The 23,204-nt window shown below is 41.2% G+C and overlaps 2 protein-coding genes across 3 annotated transcripts in view; both read right to left on the bottom strand.

The window, feature by feature from the left end:
• Positions 1–23,204, bottom strand: part of GZMA (granzyme A) — a 210,230-nt gene that overhangs the window by 55,305 nt on the left and 131,721 nt on the right. The gene's annotated exons all lie outside the window — the stretch shown is intronic.
• GZMK (granzyme K) lies at positions 772–12,189 on the bottom strand. 2 transcript variants are annotated; one of them, XM_076008021.1, is made up of 5 exons: positions 12,094–12,189; positions 9,425–9,572; positions 4,067–4,217; positions 3,038–3,307; positions 772–1,166 (listed from the first exon to the last, which is right to left on the bottom strand). In XM_076008021.1, the coding sequence occupies exons 2-5, from the start codon at positions 9,514–9,516 to the stop codon at positions 993–995; spliced, it is 687 nt and encodes a 228-aa protein (XP_075864136.1). In that variant the 5' UTR covers positions 9,517–9,572; positions 12,094–12,189; the 3' UTR covers positions 772–992. The 2 variants fall into 2 exon arrangements, with proteins under 2 accessions (XP_075864136.1, XP_012631166.1); XM_012775712.3 differs by lacking the exon at positions 12,094–12,189 and adding an exon at positions 9,849–10,082.

Here is a 23,204-nt window from a genome sequence, read left to right as displayed (position 1 = left end):
TCTGGACACTGTAATTCATATAACTAATTGTGTTGATTTTTTGTTTGTTTTTTGCATTGGCCAAAGCATAGAGACAAAGGTGAATCCTTCCAGCAAATGTACAGAAAGAAACTTACGGCACTATGAGTGCCATGGGAACACTCCTGCCTTCTCTTCCTTACTCATCTTCTCTTCCTTACTCTCATTTCCCCTTTGCCCCAATATCTTCACCAATTTATTTTTAATTCTGTATTTTGTTTTATTACAGGTATTTTTTTGTACATTGCTCTAAATCCTTTCTGGAATGAAATGTGACATGAATAATAAATACTGTCCAAATATTTGTATAAATCTTGAAGATTCTTTCTTGAGTTGGGGAATTTATATTTACTGTTTATTATTTTAAAAATACAACTTAGCCAAACTCACAGACGCTTAGGGTAGAATGGTGGTTGCCAGGGGCTGGGGGTGGGGAAAATGGAGAGTTACTATTCAACTGCTATAAAGTTTCAGTTATATAAAATGAAAAAGTTCTAGAGATCCGCTGTACATGATCGTGCCTATAGTTAACATATTGTACACTTAAAAATTGAAAGGGCATATCTCGTATTCAATGTTCTTACAACAATTTAAAAAATCGTTGACAACTTTGGATGATCCAGCAGAAGTCGCATCATAAACCTGGTTGAAGGTGGCACTATTACTGTCTTGTTCCGTGACCTTATTGCCTTTTGGTAGTGTGGGTGGAATGGGGGCAGATATTACTTCATGTCCGTCAAAAAAAAAAGAAGATAGTCTTCTACATTTTATTTAGAATGAAATCAGCATGGTAAAAATACACCAGTGATGCATGTGACAAAGAACTCGACTCCTTAGCAGAATGAGTCTCAAGGGAGCAGAAACGGAGCCTGGCTGTGCCCTGCTTCACCTGCATCGAGCTACCTCTAAAGAGAAAGTTGACCTATGAGCATATTAGGGAAAAAAGAAGCAAGTAACTGGTAGATCCAGGAAAATCATTCGTAATCTAAATTTGCACTAGATGGGGCAAGCTTGCTTTTGATCCAAGTCTGGTACTTCTTGGTTAACAGGGTGTAGATTCCAGGCTTCCTGGCAACAGCACACTTAGGACCTCCAGTGACTATGGCGTGGAAGACACCTTTGCAGACCAAGGGGCCCCCTGAGTCACCCTGGAAAAAAGAAAATGGGCAGATACTTGATGAGAAGCTGTTGAGATTTTTCTACCACCAACTGTTTGTTGCTCCAAGGGTTATTATGTGGGTGTTTGGTTTCTTTGTGTCCTGAGGAGTGCTCGACATTGCCTCTATGATTCTGTCGCTGTCTGGGACTATGTTTCTGTCTGTCTGTTTTTCTCTCTGTTTATGTCTCTGTCTACAACTATGACTATTGATCATGCCTCTATCTCTATGTCCGTGCCTACGTCTCTGTCCTGTTTCTATGTCTAGATTTTTTTTGTAATTCATGACTGTTGAACTTCATTCATCAAAGAATGGGTAGACACAAAGTTTTAAATGATCCACTGAAATAAAAGAAATTTTTTACCTTGTGGATTTCATTTTGGTGCTCACAGACCTGAAATCAAGTTGCTATTGAGACCCGGAGAAAACAGCAATGTATTGTAGTAAATGTCTTCATGGCAGGGACTATATTCTCTGTTATTCTTTTCCTTTTTTATTTCGCATCGTCATATGGTTAAACATAATGCTATATATATGAGGGCTTTCTGGAAAGTATCCAGCCATTGTTAATATATTTTTCATATTACATGGCTGGATACTTTCCAGACAGCTGTTGTGTACACACATTTAGTAAATATTGTTGAATGAAATGATTTTTGAAGACTCATTCTAACAACAAAACATGTGACTGTCAAAAGAAGTGGAAGAGTTATAGAGGGGATGGCATGGCCTTTCAGATAAAGAGCTGCCTTTTAAATTTGAAGACCAGCCTTTGCCTCTGCTGCTGGTCACATTACAAACTGTGGTGCCTCGTACTCTGGTCAGCCATTATAAGAGACATTCAGGAGGGTGAGAGTCTCGGGGCATTGCAGATACATAGGACGTTTGAAGTCATCATACCCTTTCCTCCAATAATGCTTAATGTAGTATGATATGAATATTGCATTCTAATTTTTAAAATACGAGTAATCCATCTGTGCTACATATTAGTCACCTATAAACATGAACACCCAATTTTTTTTCCCTCACTATCTCAATAAACAAAAGATTTTGAAAAATATAATGACTGTTAATCCTTTTTATTAATTAGTGGTATGGTCTGAATGTTTGTGTCCCTCCCAAATTCATATGTTGCAATTCTCACTCCCAAGATGATGATATTAGGATACTGGGGAGGTGATTAGGTCATGGAGGTGGAATCCTTGTGAATGGGATTAATGTCCTTATTAAAGAGGCCTAAGAGAGACCCTCGTCCCCTCATTCCATCCACCATGTGAGGGTAGGGTGAAAAGAGGCCATCTGTGAACCAGCAAGTGGGCCCTCACCAGACACCAAATCTGCTGGTGCCTTGATCTTGAACTTCTCAGCCTCCAGAACTGTGAGAAATAAATTTCCGTTATTTATAAGCTACCCAGTTTATTTTGTTATAGCAGCCCAAACAGACTAAGATAGTCAATGTTATTTAAGAAATACACACTGTATATTTGAGCTTTGAGTTTTATGAGACCTCCTTATGAATTAATTTGAAAAGTGGTTCTTTGGATAAGTTACCTTCTAATCATCATTAGTGACTTCGGGTTAGACTTTCTAAGGATGATAACACCTCTCATAGGAATCCTGTAAAAGTTGCCAAAAACAGTCTGTTATCCTGATTAACAGGTATTTAATGAATGCTTATGAAGCACTGTGGAAGGCTTTATGACCCGTTCACATTGGTAGATGAAAAAGAATAGAGAACGCTGTGCAGGCATGAAGAGAAAATTTTTATTCTCCATGCCCTTCCTCCTCAGCATTAGTGAGCAAATGGAGACCTGGCTGCGGTATAGTCCTCTGAGATGCCTGTGTGAATGAGAAACCCTTACCTTGCAGGAATCCTTCTGGCCTCTGGCATCTCCTGCACACACCATGTCTTTGGTTATGACAGGGTTGCGGTTGTAGTAATTTTGGCTGTTGCAAACTTCTCGGCTTATGACAGTAACAGTGACTTCTTGCAGGGTATCAGAGGGGCTTAACGTCTCTGGGTTGGTGGCTCCCCAACCAGTAACCTGGCATTTGGTTCCAGCTCTAAGATAGTTTTTGGATCTTGGTTGGAGCAGTTGAACGTGCTTGCCGAGTTTTGCAGCTGTTTGAAGCTGACAGATTGAAAAAAGAATAAATTATCATCCTTTCCTCGTAGCATTCTGCCGTTCGCCTGTGCATTGTATGTGTGGTCCTTCTGTCTTAGGAGGGCGTCCCTTTTCTTGAATCTACTTTGGTGGTAGCCTGCAGCTGCATTTGTGGTTGTTGCTTTTTTGAACACAGTTTTCATTCCCTGTGGAGTTCACTGATATTTGGGGAGGGAGCTTATACAGAGCAGGCATTTTGCCCAGTCTCGAACAAACTGGCCTTTACCCTGCGTTGGATGGTTTTCTGTGGAATAACAGCCATAGGTCATGACTTTCAGGGTTGGGCTGCTTTCCGTTGGATAGGACCCTTGAGTACGGTCTAGACTAAGTTCGGACTAGTCTATGTATGGTCTAGACTAAGTTGTAACTCACTTCTGAGTCCCTGAAATCACTTGGTTGGCTCTGTTGTGTTTTTCACTTGCTAATGAGAAAGGCATTTGAGAAAAAAGCTTTCAGTGTGGATCCTTGAGCCTGTGAGATATTCCTCTCCTACATATGTGAGCATCAGAGCTGTTTTTCCTTGTATAAACATAGCCCTATGCATTTGTGATAAATTCTTATTTCTTTCAAGGCAGTATACGGAGTAACATCGGCTCTTATAGAATATGTTACATCACCTCAGGCATGGGAGGGTGCTAACAAAAACGCTTTTGTGTAGATGATTTAACTAATTGAGCCATGTTGATAAGAATGTTGGCAGAATTGAAGGAAGGCAAGGCCACATACCTTAACCAGCATGATATCATTCGATTTAGGATCTAATATATATCTTGAGAATGGTATGAATTTTTTAATCTCAAGTACTTGTTTGGAGGCCTCTTTCTTTGAGAGAGAGTGTGCTCCTAAAACCACGGTGGGAGACCGGCTTTTGTCAAACCTGAAAAAGCAAAGAGAATGAAAGTAATAGAACCACTTCCAAATCCCCCAGTGGGAAGTGGAGATGGTGGAGAGGGTCGTACATATACAGAAACAAGGACTATCTCCAAGGTAACCTGCTTAAGATTAGATGGAGTGACAGAGGTCTCAGTGGACCCCAGCTTGAATTGATATCAAGGGCCAAGTGTCTTGCCCTTAATCCCACCCTAGCACAATTTCCTGACGTTGCAAAAGAATATCAACACTTGTGTCCAACTGTGGGGAAAAAGGAGTGAAGTATTGATTGACTTGGATCAAGTTTACAACAAAATTATGTTCATTTTGTTGTAAATAAGATAAAGGAAATTATATTTCTTGAGTTTGTAGTTTGAGATTTATACCAACTACCCATTAAGGGTTTTTTTTTTTTATTGCAGTAAAATATGCCTCATACTGAATTTTGTTATGATAAAATTTATAATTTTAATCATTTTCAAATGTACAGTTTGGTGGGCATGAAGTACATTTATATTGTTGTTCATCCTCCACTATCACCCATCTCCAGAACTTTTTGATCTTCCCAGTGTTAAGTGTTTTCACTTTTAAGGTGAAGATCGCACTCTACACTTGCTCATCTGTATGTCTAGACCTCATCTCAGGGCCACATGGGGAAGAGAGGCCCATTACATGCCTGTCAGTATGCTCATACATCCCGGCCCCTCAGTTAGAAAGATGATTTGGATGAGAAAGGAAAACCTTCCTCAAGGTGAAAAAACATTCCTAATTGGAAATGAAGATACTTTAAGGTTAGTAGCCATTTCATTGTGGATATTTATACAGCACAAACTGGTGAGTCAGGTGAAGAAACACAGGTATTTTTGTTTTGTTTTATTTTGTTTTTTTAATTCCTGGTCATACACAATCCTAGTGTATATATAATACATAGTTCTAGTGTTTCAGTAATGCCACAATTCATCTGATTTACTGTACATTGGATAAAATTACATTTATAGCCAGCGTTGAAAGTAGAAGTGATTTTCTTGAGATCTTGGCAACACCTTGGAGCCATTTGTATATTATGGGGTAAGGTAATATCCCATTGCAATGTGTATCTTCATTGCATTTGAGGTGAGGAAGCTGCCTCAAATCTTTTCATAGAAAAAGAAAGTCTATAAAAATAACTATATTTATTTGTATACATGTAACTATTTCTACTAAATGTAACTATTTTTACTAACAATTTCTTCTAAAAAATTGCTACTTAAAAAAGGGATCAAGGTGGATTACAGTAAAAACATATGTACTCATGCATACAGATAAGTAAAGATTAATACAAATTAAAAAGAGCACAGATACATGCAGAAAAAAGGAAGATGTGATTATTTCAGGTTTGGAATGAGCATATGACTGCAGAGGAGTGGGTTTGCATATGGCAGAACTGTGACTATCTGGAATGACCACTTTTGGTTTCTACCAAAAGAGTTTATTTTGGGAATTGCAGCTCTATTTGTTGAAATGTTTGCCTATTGCAAAATCAGGATGGGGTTGAAATTTCTCATAGGATGTGGATTGGATTTCCTAGGATTGATTCAAATTCAAATTCAGCATACTCACTAAACCCAAAGCTTTAGAGGGGAAGGATGATACAAAATCTCCAGGATTAATGGCCTGACAAAAAGTGGATATGTGCATAAATAATTCACGTGAAGAAGGCTCCAAATTCGGTACAAAGGCAAGGTGTGGAAGGTGGATTCTGACCAAGGGACGAGTGCTGAGAAAATTTCTGTATTTCTTTCATCTTTTAACTAATTTCCTTGGCTAGTTATTCTCTTTGAAATGTTTTGGTTATTTTCATCTCCACTGGGACATGTGAATACCAAAACAACCCAAGCAGACCATTATTATGCTTTCTGAACTTTCAATTTCTAGATACCTTTCAACTATAATCTGTGATACCAAGAGTGATTTTTCCACCCACGGGATACCTGGAATTACTTGAGTTTTAGATCTCACCTCCTAAACTAAACCTCGTCTGAATTCACACAGAGGAGAAGCAATAATATCAGTGTCTTTAATGTGCACAACACCATGCTTTTCTGAGCGTGGTCTTCAGGCCTGCTTCAGAACCACCGTCTGTCTGAAGTATGGCTTCATGAGTCCCACCCTGGACTTGCCTAGAACAGAATTACATGTGGAGCAGAGCCACAGGATTGCTGACGGTCAGTCCCTTCGCGTCTGCAGAAGACATCTGTAAACATCGTCTTGGTTGAGCCTAACAATAACCTTCCTCAGTTGTTAAAGCCTATGGGCTATACATTCCTCATTAGTCAAAGGGTGTTCTCTGGCTGGTAGAAGGTGACTCATAAGTAGGGAAATCAGCACCCAAATCTAGCTTTTGATTCTCCACATCCAGTGCTCTTTTCCCAGCTCCTCTTTGAGCTCAGAGCTAAGGTCCTCCCAGGCTCTCATGTTCTTGGCTAGACGCTGAGCAACGTTTCTGCTTAGACCCACTCCCTGAGGTCTGGCAGCAGAGGCAGGGCCCTATATCTTGGAGGTTCTCTCCTGCCTAACAGAGATAAGGATGTGGCATGGCTGTCAGATAGGGAGGTTTTCCCTCCTGTCCTACCGAATCAGTACAACCGGATCATCAGATTAGTTCCTTGGTTATCACCGTGGAAGACAGAGACAGTCATGTGACAATACTTGATAACGTCTAGTAAGTTCTTGAGTTCTGTGCTAAGCATTTTACATATTTTCCCTTATTCAAACCTCACGACAGTGCTGTGAGGTAGGTATGATGGCCTCCATTTTATAGATGAGGAAATTGAGGTTCAGGTAAATTAACAAACTGGAGACCATTCCACAGATACTAAGTGGAGGCTCCAGGATGCAAACTCAGGCAGGATTAAAGCTCAGTTGGTTTGAATCCAGAGCCCAAATGTTTCACCATTTCCCTCCAGGAGGCTTGAGTGAGATGGAGTGAGGCTGTGTGGAAGGGCTGTGGCGGGTTCCATTTTATAACTTGCCAGGCAGGGGAGGGGGATGGGGGGTCAGGAGGACAGTGGACAACAGCTGGTGAGAGTTTTGCTTCTGGTAAGTTAAAATGCTGAAAAGATTATACAGAAATTTTTTAATTTTTTTTAACAGTTTCCTTTTATATTTTACACGGCAACTAATAAAGGGGCCAAGACACTACGGGGGAAGCCGTGTGGATGGGTGGTGAGTAGGGAGCCCCCCCAGATTTGGCCCACTTCACCATTGTGCTGAGCAAGAGGCCTGGAGTAAACTCTTCATTACAACAGGATACTTGGGAGTACATTTGTGGGAAGCCACCATTGAACTATTTCATAAATATTTTGAATTTCATAAAGCTTAATATTTTTCCAAGCACTAATCTGCCTACTTTTTGTACCCAAGTGTGCTGTAGAGGAAATCTGATCCACATATTTTGGAGTTCTTTATACTCTAGCCATTTAAAATGATATTTAGCAATAGTTTTTTTTTTTTTCAAAACTCTGAGATCTCCAGTTTTTTTATATAATCTATTTTCCCCAATCTGGGAATCGACTTCTCCTGAGTCAAATCCACTTGACAAAATTTAAAATTCAACTTAATAATATTATTTGCCTTCCTATAGTACTTTATGGTTTGTGAAGGACTACTTCATATACCATGTTTTAGGATTAGCAAAAAAAGAGAAAAAAATCTTCCAATTTATCCAGCATTTGTGAACATTAATAAGTCATGCTCTGGGGAGGTTATAGTCCATATGAATGTGTGCCCAAAACATATTTGAACATGTACATATTTTGCATTGAATGACATTTATGAGTTACCTGCTGCCTCCCTGGTCCCAAAGGGGTAAGTGCTCTGGAGAGGAGGACAAAAGTGATGGGGACACCTGATTTCTATCAGGGCAAGAACAGCATTTAAATAAAGTAACCATCAGAAATCAGCAGCTTGCTATTTAGAAATAAAACAGAAGTTCTCCCTCTTTGCAGGCTTCGAAACATCCAATTTGTGATCAAACAGTTCCATGAAAATGGAGCAATCAGACAAAACCCCCAAAGCATGGAGAAGCAAGTCAATAAAGTTGTTCTGTTAGGGATAGCTGACGCCTAGAGAGCAAACCATTATGACAAAGATAGATTCTTAAGTGAAATGCTGTAACGTTTGTAGGAAAAAGAGAAGGCTCCCTCTCAGCTTATTCAGGCAAGGAACATAAGGGGAAAACTACACAAACAAAAAAACCTAAGCAAACAAACAAAATACCAAATACCAAATTAGTTTCCTGCTGCTTTTTCTTAGGGGATGGTTGCAGCATCTCAAGATGGTTTTTGTACTTTATTAGCTGAAATGAGAGAATCCTAGGCTAAAATGGACTTTGGGAGTTTGTTAACCTCCCCAGAGCATGACTTATTAATGTTCAACAAATGCTGGATAAATTGGAGGATTTTTTTTTCTTTTTTTGCTAATCCTAAAACATGGTATATGAAGTAGTCCTTTACAAACCATAAAAAAGCTTTCATTCCAAGTAGCCCAGAAAAATAACTCTCTCACTCTCTTTCTCTTTTTACAAATCTATAATTTTTTTTTTTCCAACCTGGGGAAGTTGTTTCCCCTGGGAAAGCTGTGGTTCCCGAACTGTGGGCTGCAGATGCTGGTGACGAGGGCTGAGGAGTTGAGGGAAGGGGTCTGGAGAGCCGTGGGCCGGGCAGCCTTCTCTCCCACATCACGCTCCTGATAATAGCTGCAACCTATGTGTGCTTGCTAAGTGTGCCGAGCATGCTAAAACACTGCAGTAGACAGCATTTAGTTAGTTCTCAAGCCCCACGAAGCAGGCACGATTATGATTATGGCCCACTTGTAACCTGGGAAAGTTAAAAAGCACAGAGCAAGCTCGGGTTGTCCAATTTCCTCCCAAGCACTGTGGCCTAACAGGGTCAGGAGAACTGCTGCTTCAGGTAGTGCTGTCGCTGCGTTCCCTGGCATCCTACAGAGGACTCGAGTTTGCCTAACGGCTTTCCTGGAGCAAGAAGTCCCACTCTCCCTAAAAAAGGAAAACCCAGGACAGAAAACATGGATGTGCAAAAGGGTAAATAAACCCCACCCGTTGGTCAGTGATCACAGAAGCTAACAGCAGATAGAGTTCTCACCCAGCAGAGGCAAGCTTCTCTTCTAGCCAACTTGCAGGAAAAACGCGTATGTGGTTGAGCGTGGAGGACTCACCAAAAGTGGCAGTGGGCTGCTGTGAGCACCCACTGGGGAGCGATCAGAACCCCGCCGCAGACGTGCTTCCCGCCATACTGGACGGAAGCCATAAACGGCCTGGAATGGGGCGACACTTCTCTCCCTCCGATAATCTCCGTAGTGAAACCTACAAGAGCAAACCAAAGGATTTCACATGAAAGATCCAAGCAGGTTGTTTCATGTAATTCTTCTGATAGCAGTCACTACAATCTTTTCAAAGCTAAAAAAAGAAAAAAAAAACCCTACCTAATAGTTGTTACAATTTTACTGATGAAAAATTATATAACATTACAGTTCAGAAGGATAGAAATCATTGTGAAAATCATTTTCATTGATAATGTAACTACAGAATCACTAGAAATTAATTTACTACTTAAATGTGGTAGATAGAAGAGATACTTACACTCTGGAGTCATATAAGCCCAAGCTATTAGGAAAAACAGAGAGAAAGAAGAAAACTTAGTCATTTTAATGACTTAGATTTAAGAAGCCCAGATGAAATACTTGGATCCTATTGATGAAGGGAGAAATTCTGACGTCTGAGTTTTGTTCTTGCAAGTTTTGGCTTTCTCACCACAAGCTCTAGAGATAAGATTTTTCACACCAAAGTTTAAAAGTGTGTATCAGTTGGGGAGTTTCAGGTTTGTGCTTTTAGCACCCTTTCAGGGAGAGGTATGTGTGCAATAAAAAAACTAATTTCTGGAGGTACCTGTCCTGTTTAAGAGTACTCATGTTATAAACGGCGAAAGAATGAAAAATACCCACACCTTAATGAAGTTGCAGAGTTCAAAGATGTTCATTGCTCTAAAGTAACACTTATTATTTTTCCTGGCATAAAATGGTGCCTATTATATTTCATTCCTCCCTATTTTTCATTTGGACGTAGGTTTATGATGAAGAGAGACATGGAACCTTGCACAGATCACAGTTACTTCACAATGTGGCTTAGCTGAAGCCCGAACCCATATGTTTTGTAGCAAGCTTATTCCTGGTCATGTCATTTCTTCTAAATTCAACCAAATTTGGTTAAATTTTAGTTACATTTTTGGGAGATTGCATAATGTTATTAAAGGGGAACATTGGAAACATATTTTTGATCCAGAGTCTCTCTTTTACTCATTTTAAAATGAAAATGACCATGTGTTTATCCAGGACCTTAATAATAATATCTTTTAAAAATCAAGGACTGCATTTCATCTTTTCCCTAGGGACAGATGACAATGCATTGCCAGGCCTTCTAAAGTATTTTCTCCATCGCTACAAAGGGTATTAAACTTAAAATTCTGCAAGATTCTACTTGTGCTGGGTGCTAACCAATAGCGCAAACATAAAATGAGTACAAATAGATAAATCAGGCACCAGAACTCCAATTGCTTTTTAGAAACACTGACCAAAATTAGCATCAAATCAACAGAACTTTCTTTGTTCTAAGATATATGCATTCTATCTTACATTTTGTGTTTTTTTTTTTTGGAAAGGAGAATTAAAGTCCAAAGCTATAATGCTTGGAAGATTGCAAGAGACTCCTACCAAACTGATGTTTTCTAGGACAAGAAAGTAGGAATATAATAAGTAATATTATAATTATATATTATGCATATAATTTAATAATATATAAGTAAAATGCCTTCAATTATTTCTCAAATTCTGTTTACATGATCATTTACGTTTTCACATCTATATATTTGAGGAAGGGAGGACAACTGTTATGGTCATGTTACAACTGAAGAAATAAGCTCAGAGGGGCAGTGTGATTTGCCTGAGGCTACCCAGTTTACAACCTGGGTGAAATCTCTTGCCTGACCTGAAGTAACTCGTATATTATACTAAGTACATGGCTAGAGCACAGGATTTGATAAGTATTAATAGCTTGCTTTCATTTTACAGAACCACTGCATATAATATGCTTTCTGATTGTTAAACTGAATGAACAAAACCAAGGCAGAGCAGTGACTTCCTGACAGAGAGAGTAGAAGGTGAGATAAGGAGGAGCTGGTTACAAAAAACCACAAAATTTATAAACTTGTTGCTCCACCCAGATGTTCTTGTGAATTTTCAAGTCATTTCTGTCACTGTTGACATGCCTCGATGACCCTCAGGTACCACTTCCTTTTGAAGGAGGCAGACAGGGTGATGTGAGTTCCCTATTGTACCCAGTAGTGCTGGGAACATCAGGAGGATGGCCTATGATGTGTAGACGTGTTCTGACCTCGGAGGAAGAAATCAACCGTGTGAAACACAAAGCTTCGTGGGGGACATGGTTACAAACAGCTCTCGGCTGCGAATTTCTGTGTAGTGAGGACTGACATCCACATAGCTTTGTGCAAATTGCTAAACGTTCACAGCTGCATTTCCAGGGAGGTGCTTGTCATTAGTCTTGTTTTATGGATAAAGGCATTGAAGCTCAGGGACTTGCTTGAGATTATCAAGCTAGTAGGTGGCCCTTAAGCCCTTATGTGCTGGCTCCAGGCTCCACGCTCCTTTCAACCTGACCACATGCTTTGAGAAGTCCCTGGGGTTCATACGCACTAAGAGGAAAGCTGGCTGTGCCGAAGGGAAAAAGGATTTAGCCGTGCACACTGCAATTAGACATGGGTGAGATTTAGTTCAATGGGAAGACAGTCTCATAACTCTTTCTTGTCACTGACCTGGAAACTTCTGAGAATCACATTGGTTCGTAATAATGAGTTATTTCGTTTTGGCTTCAGACCGATGCGCTAGTTAATAGTATCATTTGTTATTATATTCAGGATTCTGGATCTGAGAACAGTGGGCTGTGTAACATGATGAGCTCGGCGATCTAATTTATTTCTGGATGTTGGTTTTGGTTCTGTTGAGTCTGCTGCGGGGAGGGCCGTGTTTGCCTTGGACGGCTTTGCAGCAGCTGTGCCGCGCTGAGCAAGTGCAGGGCCGTGTTCAGCCCGGGACTGGCTTTACACGCTGGGGCCTCATGGTTCTCCTTTGCTGGGTCTGCCGGGTTGTGTTTAGCCGCCCTCCTTAGCTGCTCTTAGAGATGTTGTTTCTGATCCTCTTGTGTTTCAGGAGACCCTTACAGAGCAGCTGCCCCACTGCTCCAAAGGCCACGTGTGTGGCTCTACCCGTGGGCTGCCTTTCTTCAATGGCCCAGACACCTGCTTCCTCAGGTTCGTGGCTCCCAGACCTGCGCCAGTCTGCGACCTGTTTTACTACTGATGCAGAGCAAGAAGGGGACAGAAATTGAGAGTCAGAATTTAGAAACTGTAACCGCAATTTAACATGGCTTTATATTAATTTATTTTATTAATGAAATGTAGTTTGTGCAATCTAATGAAGAACTGGATATGTATTTTGTATGCATTTGTTTTTCGTTTAGTTTTTCTGTTTGTGTTGTATAAACGTATCAATTCACAATGGACTAAAACTAAAAGCAAATAAATTAACAAACTAAATCCCCTCCCCCACATACCTGGCCTTCCCCACGGGTAGTTTGAGAAGCTCTGCTCTGTAGACACAGCTACAAAGCAGATCTGTGTCAAGCCCTTCCCATTCATTCCCTTTTAGCTTCCTTTGAAAATTTTTCTCAACACCAAGGTTTCCAAGTTCCAACCCTCCCCAGCCCCAGCATTTGAGATCAGGATTTGGCAAAATTTCTCTGGGTCCCTTCCTTGTAGCCCGTCATCCTCTGGGCTTTGATTTCTGTCCAGTAATGGCTTAGCTAATTTGATAAGTGAATCTGCTAACAATTATGGTAAAAATATGACAGCTTTGAAAATTGGGGTGGGGAATGCTGTAGGGGTGCTGTATGATGATATTATGTCCAAAGGTCCCCATAAAATGTAAATCTCACCTCAGATTATAGCCATCCCTCCCATGAGGTCCTTAAAATGGATGCCCTTAGGAAAAATTACAAAGGAAAGCAAAGTACTCCTTAACTTAGAGCTGGGGCTTTGGCCTTAACCTCGGTTTAGAAACACTGGGTCAGCTGGGCTGGGGCACGTGGAACACTGCCTTCTCCTAAAACACTTAAACCTGAATACTTCAGAGCACTGCTCTGTGGTCCCGTCTTGGGGGAAGGATGGTGGAGATGAAGGTGGGATGGAGGGAAATTTGTTTTATCTTCCACCACCTCCATTTTTAATCAGAACATATTTTGCATGTTGATGATCTTCTTTTATGAAATATGAAGATATGTTTTCTAATTCACCACTACTGAGCTCAGTAACACAATACCACTTTCACTCCTCCTCTACTCCTCTCCAAGTCAGTTATGAAACGACTGCAATGGATGGCAATTGCCTTGAGTGCAGGATCCTGGCATAAGGAGCCACCACAGGAAAACAGCTAGAGAGTTTGGCAAGTGGGGATATCCCAGCACTCCCGGGCCTGGCTGCCTGGTCACACACTGTCCCTATCTCAGCTTTTTCTCCAGGCCTTTTGCTGCTCTTTTGTGACACCTTTTTCTTCTTCAGGGAGGCCTTTGATGTTCATTTTCACTGAGTTCGAAGGTTATGGGAGGGATGAAGAAAGTCCCACGTGGGGTGGTCCCTGTGATGTCGCTGGACCCCAGGCAGATCATTCACACTGTCTGCAGCGTTTGTCCTGAAAAATTTACATATGTGAAAATCCTTTCAAGCACGATGACTGCCAAAGGAAGGTTTGCAGCCCTCAGTTCCAGGCTTGTGGGGGCCCTGGCCTTGCACAGAGGAAGGTGAGGATTGTAGGAGCCTGATAATGTTTTCGGGAGAAAAGTGGGGTCAATACATAGGCAAAGTCAAGGGAAAAACACCAGGGAAAGACTAGGTAATAAAGATCAGAAAAAAGGTGGAGGTGGGAAGGAAAGGGAAGGAAATAAACATTATTGAAAAAGGAAGGTGGGAAGGTGGGAGTCCTTATCATGGAACACTTACATTTATATTTGAACATCTCAGATATAGGACTATGATATGGCCCAAGCCAAAATATCTATATCATCTTTTTATAATAGAAACAGATTTGTTAAAAAGAATACTCTTATATTGAAAGCAATTGAACTGTTTAATCAGAATGATTTCATAAAACAAAGTCACAACAGGCAAAGTAGTAGGAATTTTGAAGAGGACAATCAAGTTCATTAATGAGAGAAACTCAGTAATTGTGATGACCAAACTGGACCTCAATGAATAGTATTGATTAATTGATTCAGTATTCCATAATTTTTTGTTGAGAATGAATTCAGATAGAAATATAAGTATGATAGAAATACCTTTTCCAAAGGCTAATGATTGACCAAATAACACACACTTGCACGCATGCAAGACACACATGTACACGCATGACCCTCCACTTCCACCCTTTCTGACCACCAACCCCTGAATCCTTATCCTACCCTTGTTATAAATACATTCCAGGTGGGTCAAAGATTTTTCATGAAGAAATATTATAAATTAGAAATTTTATAATATATATAAATTAGAAATATTATAAATTAAATCTAATATAAATATTAGAAAATCATTATAAATACTAAATGAGGTGGTAAATATAAATAATGTCTAATAGGGGAAGGATTAAAGAAACTATCAATAAATTAGAGTATAGAAAACTTTAAGACTTTTGTAAGGCAAAAAAACACCATAGATTATATCCAAAGACATAAGATAAAATGTCCGTCATTTGTATTGAAAACCTTTCCCCCCTAAGATAATATCTTTAATATAAGAACCCTTAAAAATCAATCAAAAAAGGAAAAAGCAATAATAAGTGGGCTCAATGTGAGCAAACCAATATAAATACAAATAATATTTTAGTTAAGTTACTTCACTGAGGAAATACCATATAAATAATATTAAAAATAATCTTGTTGAGCATAAGATAAAAAATAAAGCACAGTTCACATTTTTGCAAGGCTTAATAAGTATAAGGTTTTATATGTTAAAGACACTACTATAGCAAGTACTGATGAAAAGCCACAAGGCTGAGAAGAGACACATCACAAAAACATAATCTACTGAATTCTCAGTGTCGTTTGATGAGCCAGTTGATGGGTTTTAGCAACAACATAATTGTCATGCTATTTTTTATAGGTCTTGAACTTTGTAAGCTCTCCTACCTACTGTAATATTTTTAATGCCCCTCTTCTTCTCTCCAAAGTCCAGAGTATATACTTTCTCTTCTCACTAGAATTTCAAATCACAGGCCCTCTTGCAATGTAGACCAGTCTAGGAACTCTCTTCTGGACACATCTGACCTCTTTTCCGTTTGAACAAGATACTCATGTAAACAAGGCCCCCATATTAACTCCAGGTTTCCCTGCCCTCTTAACCTTCTGCCATGGAACTGCCTAACCCCACCACTTCTTTCTCAGACTCTAGCTGAAAGAGCTGCTGCAGAAAATGGCAGGACCCTAGTGGGCTAGCCCAGCAGCTCAAGAGTAAGGTGTTTACTGTGCTCTAGAAGTTTCTTCACTCCTCTCTTGTTCATTTTCTTGATCACTAGGCACAATAACTCCTCCAGACATGTTTCATTTTCCCTGGGCACCTACTTCCCAACCCTGCTAGACTCTATCACTTCACCTACTTCAGCAACAAATTGATTTGAGGACATTTGTTTTCCTTTTTTCTCACCTCTTAGAACTCTGCTGTCTAACTGCTGATCTTTTCCTGCTGGTCGAGAGGGAATATTTCTATAGAGGGGAACCCTTTCTTCTTCTGGGGACTAAACCTTCCTTTCTTCCTTCCTTCTCTCTATTCTCCTCCCTTCCTCTCTCCCCCACTTAATTACTTTTGTATGCATGTGTGCAGACCTATCTATTCGTGAAAGATACTCACTTGGACATGATTACTCCTCAATTTATCATCCCTTTTCTTTCTTTTATAATCAAAGTTCTTTCTTTCATAATCAAGTTCTTCCTCTCTCTTGTCATCCTGACAAATTGTTTTATTTCTCATTGCACAAGTGAAATCCATTATCCTTCTGTGGATTTTCTCAATCCCCACTTTCTCTTTGATTTCTTTGCACCGTTTTGCTTATTGCTAGCTTTCCCTTAAAGTATTCTCTGCCCCTAACTCTTTCCATATTCTCTGTCCTGATACTCTTCACCCCTCCGACCACTTCTTATTTGTCTCTTTACTACTGCATCCTCTTCGTGTTCTCCAAATTCTCTTTTTAAGCCTCTTCTAGAGGCTTCTCTTTCTCTTTCAATCTCTCTTCTATTCTCTTTCAATCTCTCCCAAAGATTGTGCCATGGAGCACTAGCCATAAGTGTAATAATAAAAGTTGTCCCCAGGAAAAAAAAAAGTTCTATGTTTCAAAAGTTTGGGCAACACACAGGTAGCTAAACAAAGAAGTTCTGTCTCATTCTGGTCTTTAGGACTTCTCAGGTGTGAATGCTAAGATATACCAAGCAGTACAATGGGTTATGTGGGGATACAATATGCTAAGTTTCTCAAATTTTCTGAACCACAGAACATTTCTTTTCCTAGAGCACACCAAGGAGCCTGGATTCCAACAGAACTCATGGTAAGAAACACCATGAACATTTTTTCCACTCCCAGAAGATCAGCCATCAACCTCAGTGAGGATTTCTTTCTACCTTGACCTCTCTTCATAATATTTCTCCAACAACCCTTTCTCCTACTGCTCTCCTCTCACTTCCTTACTACCAAGTAAGAATATTTTCTGCTCGCTCCCTCTATGCTAGTCAATCACTTACCTTATTACTCAAGTCCTGCAGAAAATGTCACCTTCTTCACACAGTGTTTCCTGATCATTCCAGATGGAAGCGCTTTCTCCTTTTTCTAAAAGCAGAATGAACCCTTAAAAGTGACAGAGTCAACAGCTTGCCCAATATTATTATTAATATTTATCATAGTCTCCCTATTTATTCAGTCTATTTGTCTGCGAGATCGGTAGCTTCTTGAGGACTTTGTGCACTTTGTACCAACAAGGAATGCTCTCAACTGTAAGTAACGGAAAACCTAACATGGAAGGACTTAAACAATGAGGAAATGCATTGTGTCATATAACAAGAAGCCCAGAGGTAAGGTGGCACCAGCGACTCTGGTGTGTATCCTCAGTCCTCATACTCACTAACCTTGTGTCCTAGGTGTCACATCCGGCCACAGCAAGTTAAAGTTAAGAAGGGACCAGCTGTTCCTGCAGGTGCTTTTTAGGATTGCACACCTTTCCCGGAAGCGCACTGGCACTTCCCCCCTCACATCTCACTGAAGTGAGCAAGATCACATGCCTTCCTGAAACCAGTCACGGGCAAGGGGGTGGGACTTTCCATTGGACTGAGTTAGACACAACTGCCAAGCTGGGGTTTGGGTTATCTTCAATGAGGAATAGAGATGGGGTTCTGTTAGCAAGGTGGAAATGGCATATATCATATCTAATACACTGTCTATTGCCTTTCTAAGTGAGTAAAGGATGGAAAGAGGGTTTTGCCAAATGTGTTTAGTCGAGATTTTTAAACATGTTATCTGTTTACTACCTTTCCTGTCTTTCTACAAGGCAAATTAAAAATTTATGTTATAATAGAAATATTGATAGGTGAATATTTCTAGTTGTTAATTCCATATTTTAAATATTAAAGGCTTTCCCTCGAGTTATATCAGGAACTGGGAATTTAATAGAGTCACTTTGAGTGAAGGTCTCCAAGAGAATTCACAATGATAAAATCAAAATAACATAAAATATATTCTAAATTAAGGTTTTCATTGTCTTCATCAACAAAATTATAGTGTTGGGAAGCTTCTTTTCCTTTTCCTCATGCTCAAGATAGCAGCCATATTTCATTGTAAGTGATTTGATGCCAATAGTTGAATCAGTCCGTATTTTAATTTAGTATTTCCCCCAGACATTCTTTGAACATGTGTCAACAGGAAAGAACATGTTTCAAAATCTACTTCTGCTCATTTTACTCTTAATAAACGAAATGAATTTTGAATGTATGTCTTTTACTTCCCTCTATGCTTTCTGAAATTTGCCAAAAAATCCACAGTGATCAGAAACGATCAAGACCAAATTCTGAAGCAGGTGAAACTGGGCACGGGAACCCCTGCAGTTCCACTCTCAATGTTTCCATTCCTCTTAATAGTCCTCTTCTGCAAGGATTTCTTGTCAGAAGATACCTACCAACATCTCATTACTCAAGAATATTTTAAGGTGCTGCTTTTCAGTGTATTCTCATTTTATTTAGTGTTTCTTAAATATTAAAAAAAGTCTCTGAAGATTCAGAGGAAGCATATCTAATGATGAGATACCCAGTACGTGGACAGAAACGGGTAGAGAATATTCCTCGTTCTCCATCAAGTCACGCCACGCAGGCATCACCTGCTCTGCTGGGGGGCAGTCTGGCTCTGGTAATGATGCTTTGTACTTGCATATTGTTGGGTCATATCTAAGCCAGAAGCCCTTGAGCCTGGGGATGTTTACAACTGTCACACTAGAAGTGCTAAGGCAGATATTTCTGCCCGGTGTGTATACATGGTATGTGGGAGCTGACTAGAGAAATATTTTAAAGTTTCAGTCAGTAAGTACTCTTCTTGTTAAAATGAGTTTTCAATACCTCTCTGAAGAAGCAAAGAGCACAAAAAGTGAGGGGCCCAGGAACAGAATGGGGCTTCCTGTGGACAGACTGCATCCACAGGCATGCACGTCTGCCTGCCATTTCCAGGGTAATATACAATAAGAATGCAGGCAGTCAGGCAGTGGGACAGCATGATGCTAGGGGAGGAGATCTGTCCCTGAGTGACACTTCCCTTGTGTTCCTTTAAGACCAAGTCTTATGGAGGTAAAAATCTTAGAAATGTGTCCTTGTTACTCACTTGATAGGATTCAAGTCAGCAAGTGGCAGGACCAGCTGACATTATGTGAAAAACCAACTCAAACCAAAGCCAAGGCTGCTTGTTGTGAGACCCAAATCAAAGTGTTCTATAAAATGGGAAGATTTTAATAATTCATAATTCAGAGAAGAAGGAAAACTCTCCTAGCAGACTGGCCAGCTGTTCAACTCAGACACCTAGAACACTCTTCATTATTTATTCTTAAGGCTTTCATTCCCAGAATATTGTTTTATGAATGTGTCAGAGAGATCTAGAGACAGATGAGACAGATGATGAAGATTATGAACATCCAAATGACCAGTACTCTTCGAGAAAAGAATGAGAAAAATATTTTGGCGAAATCTCTGGGTCAAGAACCAGCATTTGGTAAACCTATATTTTATTTTAAAAACAATTTTCTGGGGGAACTCTCTTGATTCTCAAATTCTAAAGTAGTAATAATAATCGTTGGCAATGATTGCCATCTTGAATTATGTTTTCAATCTACTCAGTAAAGATTACTCTTCTGATGGGGAAAAAAGGAATAAAAGAAGTAGACAGCTTCTCCAAGTGAGTCAGAGCGAATCCAAGACTCCACAGTCATTTAGCAATGAAGGCTTAATCCCTGCTGAAATCCATTGTATAGACAGAGAATCAAGTCCTGGACCCAAAACCAGATACATGGAGCATACACAGAAGGATCCTCAGAATGTGGACAGTGCAAGTAAGAGACAATTCAGGCAAGTCTACAACAGGAATTATTCTATTTTCTCCAATTCATTAGTGATCACAAAGTTTATACCTGAACCCTCACCAATAATATTATTTTAGTATATGTATGTATACTCATATACATATATTTATGTATGTGTTTTTCAGGGTAACTGTTCAGTAAACTTGATATAATTAGACTTAATTATTATTAACAGATCCTTTTATAGTCTGAAGTTCTGAGTAAAAGAAATAGCTTATGTAGGGTCACTCTCTGGGCAGAACAAAACCCACCTGAGTAAGGAAGTCAAGATTCTAGAGCCCGTACTGCACTTCTCTCAGGAATATGGTTTCAACAAAGCACACGTACAGGTGTCTGCATGGACCACAAGTGTTAGAATTGCAAGATATTAATGCTGGAAGATATCTGTTTCAATCAGACCCTGTTAGGAAATTGAATATCACTCAGGTGGTTCAAATGAAGAAATGTAATAAGGGGACTATGCACAGAGGTGTGGGCAGGGTTAAGGGACTCGAGAAACCCGGGGACGGGAAGTGCAACAGCAGGACGCTGCTGCAGCTTGGGCAGCTTATTGATGGCTGAGTGGTGGGGGAGGGGCTGTTCTGCAGGAGATGTCAGCCTGGAGGAATGCAGCCCCTGCCAGAAACACAGGCCAGAGCAAGAAGGAGTGGGGAAGACATGCCGTGGCCCCACTCTCCTCCTCTGATCCTCTGCTGCAGCCTTCCGAAGGCCCAACCCAGCTAGGAGCTGGAGGGCAAGGGAGCCAGGGTAACGTAGTCCACAGAGGGCAGGGAGCAGGGCAGAGATGGATTTGGGGCGGGTGGAGCAAATGGGGGAAAAACCACATGGTGCCTTGGACATCTGTCCTTTGTGCTCAGAGGGGAAAACTCCAAATTCCTTCTCTCTCTGGCCATAGACACGGCCCAGGTGGGTAGTGTAGGTGGCAGGTATGTGACTGTATGAAGCAGCTCACACCTGGTAGAGGTAACAGTTCACTTGTTAAAGGTGAGTGGGATGGCCTCCCCAGAAAAGAGGTGGCCTTTCCATGGGAGACTGGATGCCCCAGTGCTTATGACCGTCCATCCTGGTCAGCCCTAGGATAGGATCGTGCCAGGAGAGGGCCTGGTGCGTCTTCAACCACAGACGCTGACATGGGGAATTCTGCAGCTAGCTAGGGCATCACGGAGCTGCGAGACCCAGTCCTCAGCTCTCATTGTGCCACAAAAGACCAGTCCCTCCCAAGCATGAATGCTGAGTGGGTGGTAAAGGGTCAGAGTTAGGTACTGACAGGTCCTGAAACTCTTGTGTCCAGTCTCTGATCACAGCAGGGAAGGAGCCAGAAGCCGTGTAGCCAGAAGTCTAGCTCTGTTTGACTTCTGTGCGCTGCTCCAGGTGAGTCACAGGGAAACTGATCCTGTCACCCCAGCGAACGAGCTCTGCTTTGCCAGATCTGCTGTGTGTGGGCTAATTTGCCATTTGCCTGTGTTCACAAGACGCCAAGGCAGAAGCTCAGAGTAGTGTGGGTGCCAGCAAGGCTCCCACAGCAGACATGGACACTTTTCCATTCCCCACACCTCTAGCTAACATCTTTCATCAACTGCAGGCCAGCTTGTGGATCCAAGACGACTGCAGGTTACTCTCCTGTTGCTTTGCAAAGTGAGATGATCAGTGGGATGAATATTACATGTTGTGACCCAGTATGTTTGACATTAGCATGACACTTCACCTGTGGCTCGGTGGGCAGACATCACAATGGCATGAAGAATTAAACAGGAAAAATAAAATAGATGTGTCCATGAAAACCACAGTTGCATAAATACTCTTGAATAAATTGGTAATATTTATTTGTGGTGCATTGCGATTTGCTCAATTTTGTTCACATTTATTCCTGACTGCTTTGCAAGTTGCTCAGTTATGTCTCATCCCTCCATCATAAATAAGGCTTTGACTTTCATTCATTTTGTTTGGGAGAAGGTATTGCAGAAAAATGTGGCTTTTCTATTCCACTGAAGCCCATTTTGTCAGAGTTCCAAGTGGCTATAGCAACTAAGTCTCCTGTTGAATCTTCCTCCAGACTCAATCCCTGAAAATTAGTTGGAAGAGATTATAGAGAGCTCTGTGAGATGCGTCTTTGGGTTTCACCCAGGCAGTGAGCTGGAAGGCTCTTCTGTGCTTTGATCCTCTGACTTCTCTGATCCTGCGAGCCGGTGTGACTCATCTCACACAAGTTTTGTTATTTCACTCCCTTGGAAACTGTTGGACTGTTATGAATAAAGCCCACTCCTGCCCGTCTTGACCTTCAGCCTCTTGACTGGATTCTGCGACCCCCAAGTGCCCAGAATCCTGGAGCAATGCTGAGGGCTCTTCCCACATGTGTAAAGCCATGTCTATAAAACTAAACCACTTTAACAGTTTGGGGTTAAATGGACTTTTTATCGTGTGACTCAAGCTTCGTTCCTCCCCTCCACCACCAAGGAAACTGAATCAAAGGATTTAGTGGGTGGAGATATTGCCTGAGTTTCTATCACTTCCTGGGGACCTTCTAGAGCCTTCTTTTTCCACTGTGTACATCCACTGGGGCGCTCCAAGGAGACCAGCAATCAGCGGGGCTGGGGAGCCGGTGCGCAGGGGCGTCTCTTGGAGGCCGAGCCAAAGGCCATGTTGTCATCAGCATATTTTGAGTGCTCACTGTGTGCCAGGCACTGAAGTAGGCATTCTCAGGTGTCCCTTTTTGCACACGGGGAGATCAAGGCTCAGAGATTTAAACATCAAGCTCAGTTTGTAAGTTATGTACTCACAATTCAAACTCAGGTGGTCCAACCAAAGTGTGCGCTCCATACGGCGAAATAAATCTGCTGCTTCCACCTACCTGAAATTCCTGCCAGGGGGCCAGGGGTCACAGGGAGTGGGGGGCTTGGTGCATGGGGGGGCTTGGTGCATGGGGGGGCTTGGTGCATGGGGGGGCAGCAGGGAGGGAGAACAGGGTAGAAAGCCAAGGGGGCTGACACGCTCTCACCCATGAATGTGCCGGGGCTGAGACGCATGGCGGCCTCTGGCATTTTAATTTTGAAAGAGGTTGAAGAGAGAAAGCACTCCTTAAACCCCGCTCCTTGAGAACTTGGGCAGGTGGGAGGGAGCTGGGAGGGGGATAAGAGCTATCCTATTTGCTTTTCCGGAGAGGACTGGGGTTTGTGAGGCTGGTCTCTGGAGTTTGCTTATTTCTTTCTAGAGGCTATGTCATTTC

Source organism: Microcebus murinus, chromosome 11 (assembly GCF_040939455.1).
Source record: "Microcebus murinus isolate Inina chromosome 11, M.murinus_Inina_mat1.0, whole genome shotgun sequence".
NCBI lineage: Eukaryota > Metazoa > Chordata > Mammalia > Primates > Cheirogaleidae > Microcebus > Microcebus murinus.
Note: the sequence above shows the minus strand (reverse complement) of the source record. Positions and strands in the feature narration are given on the sequence as shown.

Bases quoted from the DNA above. Each gene is read 5' to 3' on its own strand.
- GZMK (XM_012775712.3), bottom strand. From the start codon at position 9,912: ATGACTAAGTTTTCTTCTTTCTCTCTGTTTTTCCTAATAGCTTGGGCT. The intron at 9,573-9,848 runs GTAAGTATCTCT...TTGCTCTTGTAG, and splicing joins GGCTTATATGACTCCAGAGT to GTTTCACTACGGAGATTATC. The intron at 3,308-4,066 runs GTATGTGGCCTT...TCAATCTGTCAG, and splicing joins ATGATATCATGCTGGTTAAG to CTTCAAACAGCTGCAAAACT.